Source organism: Balaenoptera musculus, chromosome 19 (genome assembly GCF_009873245.2).
Source record: "Balaenoptera musculus isolate JJ_BM4_2016_0621 chromosome 19, mBalMus1.pri.v3, whole genome shotgun sequence".
Lineage (NCBI taxonomy): Eukaryota > Metazoa > Chordata > Mammalia > Artiodactyla > Balaenopteridae > Balaenoptera > Balaenoptera musculus.
The window spans coordinates 2,207,455-2,214,662 of NC_045803.1; the positions used below are offsets into that span (position 1 = coordinate 2,207,455).

Here is a 7,208-nt window from a genome sequence, read left to right on the forward strand (position 1 = left end):
AAGTGGGGTGAAAACTGGGGAAGATGCAGGTGTGGAGGATTAATGAAGAGCTCTGTGTAGATGTGTGAAGTCTGAAGTACTTGCTACACGTCCATTCAATGTGATTCAACGACAGTCTACCCATTCACTTACCAATTGTTTATTGAGCTTCTATTATGTACAGGGAGAATCTGGTCTGGGTCAACTGTGTGCTGGAGCATGCTAGTACCAGCTCACAAGAGCTAATTGTTAAACATTCAAGAATGTTGCAAATCAGTCATTAAGCTATCAGTAGCTTGGCATTAGCTGTGGTGAGATTGTTTACACCATGGAAACTGGCAAATGCTATTTTTATTTTCCAGAGAGTTGATTTATCAGCACCACAGTAAACAAGCCAAAGTAATATCTACCTTCATGCAGCTTTCATTCTAGTGTCGGGGACAAATTTTAAACAAATGATTACACAATAATTAAAATTGCAATGCATATTTTGAAGAAATGAGAGTATAGAAGGAAAAATGGTCTAAGTTGGCCAGCAGGGGGTGATAAGGAAGTGATGCTTGAACTGTGATCTGAAGGCTGAACACGTTTTAACACAGGAGATCAGGATGTGTTCTATTGATGAGGTGTCATGGTTTGATTGGCAGTATCTTTTTCTTCCTTAGTGGAACATAAAATAATGGAGTATCTTTCAATGAATGGTGGTTTAGATTCACTAGCAGGTATTAATCTGATTCAGGAAGGGGTGTCTGAACTGGGTTTGTGGAGCCCAAAGATTCCAGGCTGGTGCTGCAGAAATGACCATGGAGATAGGAAACCACCAAGGCTCAGGGATCCCAGCCCCCGGACCCCAGCTCACACCAGAGAAGCTCTGATTTTTGTGTTTTGCTGTTCTGCTTCATATTCGTTCAGAAAAATACACATTGAACACCTAGTGTGTGCCAGACACTACGACACACAGGGGATACAGTACTGAGGAGACCAGAGCGCTGCCCTCATGGGGATTATATCTGAAGGAAGGGGATGGGGATTCGGGGCAGAACAAACAAACTGAATAACTTAGGTAATTTCAGAAGGATGATAAATGCAATGGAGGTAACAAAACAGGATGCAGGCATGGTGAGTCACCCGGAGGGGATCTGCTTTGGATGGCAGGGCCACAGAAGGTCGTTCGGATGAGGTGACCTTGGAGCTGATAGGGAGTTGGCCACTCAAGGGTCTGGGGGTTACACCAAGCGCCTACATGTTTTCTGCCTCACACAGTATATCTCAGGTAATCGTGGGAGTGACACCCATCACCTTTGCTGTATTCTATTTGCTAACGCTAAATCACAGTTTCCTCCCACACAAGGGGAAGGGGTTATACCAGGATGGGACTCACTGGTGTGTGCCTGCCAACCCCAGGAATCACCAAAGACTTGCCTGATGTGGCTGGCTGGTCACATGCCAATTTATGTCTCTCCCAGGGATTATGCATTTGATCAAGAGGTTGATGTTCTCAAGTAAAGGAGAGCTCTTCAACCCTCAAGGATATGTTGGTAGCACTGCAACCCTCTCCTAAAAACTCCCAAAGAAATGTCTCAACAAGGTAAGATTTTTTCAAGTCCTAGAGAAATACAATCCAATCTCTATCATTAAAAAGCAGACCCCCCCCCCCCCAAAAAAAACTAGAACCCCAAATGGTTCTGGAGCAAAAATATTGGATCCTTTCTCAACCCTCTGAACTTTGGGTAGATTGCCTATCCTATCTGAATTTCATCTTCCACATGTAAAATGAAGAGAATTTTATAAAGAGTGATAGAGATAATGTATAAAAGTGACTAGTACAGGTGGCCTGGGAAAAAGGGAAGAATTGGAAGCATGACAATAGGTGGAATAAAAAATAGCGGCTTGGGGACTTCCCTGGTGGCGCAGTGGTTAAGAATCCGCCTGCCAATGCAGGGGACAGGGTTCGAGCCCTGGTCCGGGAAGATCCCACATGCCACGGAGCAACTAAGCCCGTGTGCCACAATGACTGAGCCTGCGCTCTAGAGCCTGCGAGCCACAGCTACTGAAGCCCGTGCACCTAGAGCCCATGCTCCGCAACAAGAGAGGCCACCTCAATGAGAAGCCTGCGCACGGCAACGAAGAGCAGCCCCCGCTCGCCGCAACGAAGACCCAATGCAGCCAAAAATAAAATAAACAAATTTATTTTTTTAAATGGTGGCTCATCAAGAGATCAGATGTGGAGGAGTGATTAAAAAATAGTAAATATTGTTCTCTCCATTTTTTTCTGGAGCTTTATCTGAGCACATGGCAACCCAGCTGGAGACAACATTTCCCAGCGTCCCTTGCAGGTCAGAGTGGCCATGTGACTAAGCACTGGCCAATGGGAAGTCAGCAGAAGTGATGGGTGCAACTTCCAGGTCACATCTGAAAAGCACTCTCCTTGCCCTCTGCTTCCTCTGTCTTCCTTCCTGCAGCTGGACTGTGGATGAGTTGCTAGTGAGCCTTCTCCTACCACATGGATAAGGAGACTGTATGGGATGGTACAGCAATGAGACGGGAGGAACCTGGTCTCAGGATGACTTTGTGGTGTAGAGACACCCATGTTTACAGGAAAGAGAAAAAAAAAACCTTCTGTATTATTTAAGCCACTGTTGTTTGGTCTGTTAAAGCAGCTGAACCCAAAACCCAACCAATACAGTGCTATCAGTTAAACATTACAGAAAGAAAAAAGTATCCCTGATGTTCTCTTAGGAAAGAGCCACATGAAGACCATGTCTCTGCAAGTACGATATGGACTATTTTTCTTCCAGAATAGTTGCTTTTTCTGATGAACTCACTGACTTGCATTTCAGACAAATATTAGATGGAAAATGTGTACCACTAAGCATTAGAATCATTTTGAGCAGGCCAAGGTGTGGTCACTTGTGGGAGGTCCATGGAAATGGATGAGCTGAGCAGAAAGTCCCCTAGTGGACTCATACTCCAGGATACAGGGTCATTGGTGGGCTTTGGGATGAAATGAGCCCTCACTACAGTTGTCGTTCAGTACCCACCAGGATACCAGAATGGATGCTCAAGTCCCATAGTCCACCCTCCATACCCACAGGTTCTGCATTCATGGGTTCGACCAACCAGGGATTGTAAACAGAGTACACGATCCACGGTTGGTTGAATCCGCAAATGTGGAACCCGTGAATACCGAAAGTCAACTGTATTTTAAATTATTCTCTCCCTCTTTCTACCTTCCCCTGTGTATGTACAGTACCATTTGCCTAAATTAAATGCACCTTGGACACGTCTCCATTTTATCCAGCTGCCTATTGGGGCTTCCTGCATGAATCGTCATCAACGTTGTTGTCAACTTTTTGGGCCACCCAGTGTGTTCCTGGTGGTCTCTGGAGACATTAACACCTCCACTATGACCACAAGGAAAATCCTGTGAGGCTGGATTTCTGCGTCACTCCATGTCCTAAGGTGGCACCTGAAGATACAGCTTCCGCAGGGACCCCTTCATGTCCTTGTTCCTCAGGCTGTAGATAAGCAGATTTAGGGTGGGCATGAGGATGCAGCAGAAGACGGCAGCCAGGCGCCCTTGCCACGGGGAATAGCGCACGGTGGGCTGCATGTAGGCAGAGCTGCCAGTACCGTAAAACAGGAGGACGGTGGCCAGGTGGGAGGAACACTTGGAGAAGGCCTTCCAGGGGCTGGCTGCTGAGCGGATCTGAACCACCGTGGCCAAGATGCGCACATAGGACAGGACAGTGAGGCTGAAGCAGCTGATGATGACGCAACCGCTGGCTGCAAATCCCGCAATGTTGTGGACACCTGTGTTGGCACAGGCTAGGCTCATGAGTAGCGGAATGTCACAGAAGTGGTCAATCACGTTGGGGCCGCAGAAGAGCAGGGAGAAGGTGTTGGTTAGGGGAAGGCAGAGAAGAGGAGCCCGCTGCCCCAGGCCGCTGCCACGGAGATGCAGGTCCGGGGCCTCATGGCTGCCCCATACACCAGGGGCCTGTAGGTGGCCAGACAATGGTCATAAGCCATGGAGGTGATGAGAAAACACTCTGTGGACTCCAGGCAGACAAAGGCAAAGAGTTGGGACGTGCACGCATGGAGGGAAATCTGCCCCAAGCCCAGCAGGGTGGCCACCAGGGCCTGGGGCAGGGTGGTGGACACGGATCAGATATCCACCAAGGAGAGGTGTTTGAGGAAGAAGTACATGGGCGTGTGCAGGCGGGCGTCCATCGTCACGGCGGCCACCATGGAGATGTTCCCCAGAAACGCGGCCAGGTAAACCAGAAGGAAGGCAGCAGCGCTGAGCAGCTGTATCTCAGGGACCGCTGAGAAACCCGGAGGAAGAAAACAGGCACTGCCTTGCGATTGGTCATGTTGCGTCTTCGGAAAAGCTCGTGAATGGCAGGGGATGCTCAAAAAGCAGTGCATGGGGCTTCCCTGGTGGCGCAGTGGTTAAGAATCAGCCTGCCAATGCAGGGGACACGGGTTTGAGCCCTGGTCCGGGAAGATCCCACATGCCGCAGAGCAGTGAAGCCCGTGCTCCACAACTACTGAGCCCATGCGCCACAACTACTGAAGCCCACGCACCTACAGCCGGTGCTCCACAACAAGAGAAGCCACTGCAAAGAGAAACCACCGCAAAGAGAAGCCCATGCACTGCAACGAAGACCCAACACAGCCTAAAATAAATAAATTTATTTTAAAAAAAAAGTAAAGGAATACTCATGACTCTCTTTATAAAGCACTTTCTCGTCTGTTGCCATGTTTAATATCCATAAGGACTAAGGACCTCCTGGGGATAGATTTCACCTCCATTTTACAGATAAGATAATGGAGGCTTATAAAGGTTGAGTATCTTGTCAATGATCAGAGATGTAGTAAGTAGTGTTAAATTTTCCGTTTCCAGTTTTGCAATTTCCCAATTGCTCCTTGCTGGCGCTCAGAACAAGAGTCAACCTACAGCAAAGTAGCATTGGCTCTAGGGGCCCTAACTGTATATTCTCTCCCCCTTTGATCAATTTATTTCTGCATGGATCATGGTCTCTACAAACCTGTTTCTTTCTTACATAGATGGAGAGGTCTCTGGACTAGGGCAATATGTCCAGAGTGCAAAAGTTTATCCTACTGGGTTTACCTGCCAGGCAAGGCATAAGCATTGTGCTGTTTGCCGTCTTCCTGACTCTCTACCTGCTGACCCTCCTGGAGAACACGCTCATCATTTCCCTTGTCTGCAGTCCTGGTGAGCTCTGAAAGCCCATGTACTTCTTCCTGGGCAACCTGAGCTGCCTGGAGACGTGCTACATGTCAGTGACCATGCCCAGCTTGCTCGTGGGGCTGAGGTCCAGTGCATGCCATGTGCCCTTCACAGCCTGCATAATACAGCTTTTTTTACTCATCTCTCTCACTGGCACCAAGTGCACCCTCCTGGCCTCCATGACCTACGACCACTATGTGGCCGTCTGCCGCCCACTACACTACCTGCTGCTCCTGAGGCCCCAGATCTGCCTGGGTTTAGCTTTGTCCTCATGGCTTGGTGGGCTGCTGGTCTCGGTGGTCAAGATATCATGCATCGCCAGCCTGTCCTACTGTGGCCCCAATGTCCTCAACCAATTTTTCTGTGATGTCTCCCCTCTGCTCAACCTGTCCTGCACCCACGTGACCCTGACGGAGCTGGTCGACTTCATCTCTGCCATCGTCATCTGCGGGACCCTGCTAGTTGCTCTGGCCTCCTATGCGGCCATCAGGAGGGCTGTGCTCCAAATGCCTTCGGCTGCTGCGGGCAGCAAAACCCTCCACCTGCGCCTCCCACCTGATTGTGGTGGACATCTTCTGCTCAGTGGTTCTCTTCACGTATTACCGCCCCAGCCGTGTCGAACCCACTGACCTCAACAAGTTGCTGTCCGTCATCTACACGGTGGCCACGCCCATGTGCTGCCTGATCTAGTCTACTGCCTGCGGAACAAGGAGGTCCGCGCAGCGCTGCGGAAAACCCTCCCCCAGCGCCGAGTCTCTTCAGCGAGAACTGACATTTCCTGCTCCTGATTTTTAACACTTTCGTGGCCAAAACACGTGCACAGCTTTCAAAGGCAAATAGAAATCCGGAGGAAAATATTTGCAACATAACGTATAAAGACTTCTTTAAATAAAGGAGAAAAATATGAAGACCTCCACCGAGAGAAAAACCAAAAGGAAAATGGTCATGAACAGGAAGGCTATTGAAGGAAACATATAAGTGGCTGATAACCTACAAAAAAGATGTGCACGCCCTCTAGTAATACAAGAAATGGAAATTTGCTCCTTGCCCACTGTAAAAAAATGTATAATAAAAAATTTAAGCACAAGAATTTTTATTGCAACACTGTGAGATTTGGAATAAACAGTATTTTATTGGAAATTTTTGCAAATAACTCAAATGTCCACCAACGTGAAATTATTTAAATGTTACATTATATACATAGTGTGAAATAACAGGCATTCATTAAAGACATTAAACCAGACTTGCAGATACTGCCATGGGGAGACGGTAGGTTGTTTAGTTAAAAATGAAAGAAGCAGTATAAGAGTATGTCAAAGATTTGTAAAACAATAATAATAGACTAATTGCAGTAGTTATTTATGTTAATAACTAATAACCTAGAAAGGAATCTGAAAAGATATATATCAAAGAGTTATTAGCTATGTTTTTAGGCATGAGACCACAGGGGACTCATATTTTCTATTTTATACATTTGAATATTTTGCAATAAGCTTGTATTACCTTTATAATTGAATAAATATGCATTTTATAAGAGAAAACAAATTCAAAGAAAGACCTTCTATAGAATGACTTACTACCATACTAGCATATTTTTCATTTTTATTTTAAGTAATAAAAATTCATGTTGGGGGACTTCCCTGGCAGTTCAGTGGTTAAGACTCCGTGCTTCCGCTACCAATGGCCACATAGGAGCGACTCATAGAAATGACCTGCATAGGAATGCAGGTCAGAGCAGGCAAGCTTGAGCAGGGCCAGGAGCTCACACGAGAAGTGGTTGATTACCTGGCAAGCACAGAACTCCAAGGGCATGGTTATCACAGGGACTACAGTCAACAGGAAGCCTGAAGTCCATGAGGTCCCAGCCAACAGGCTACGAAGTCGGGGCCCCATGCGTACTGAGTAGTGCAGGGGGTCACCAATGGCCACACAGCGATCATAGGCCATGGCAGCCAGCAGGAGACACTCCACA

At 47.4% G+C, this 7,208-nt stretch overlaps 1 protein-coding gene and 1 pseudogene across 1 annotated transcript; one reads left to right on the forward strand and one right to left on the reverse strand.

Annotated features, from left to right (window-relative positions):
- Positions 1 to 3,436: 3,436 nt before the first annotated feature.
- LOC118885357 (olfactory receptor 12-like) lies at positions 3,437 to 4,355 on the reverse strand. The gene is made up of 3 exons (XM_036833978.1): positions 4,346 to 4,355; positions 4,159 to 4,307; positions 3,437 to 3,979 (listed from the first exon to the last, which is right to left on the reverse strand). The coding sequence occupies exons 1-3, from the start codon at positions 4,353 to 4,355 to the stop codon at positions 3,437 to 3,439; spliced, it is 702 nt and encodes a 233-aa protein (XP_036689873.1).
- A 697-nt stretch (positions 4,356 to 5,052) lies between these two features.
- On the forward strand, positions 5,053 to 6,024 carry LOC118885358 (annotated as a pseudogene).
- Positions 6,025 to 7,208: the final 1,184 nt, after the last annotated feature.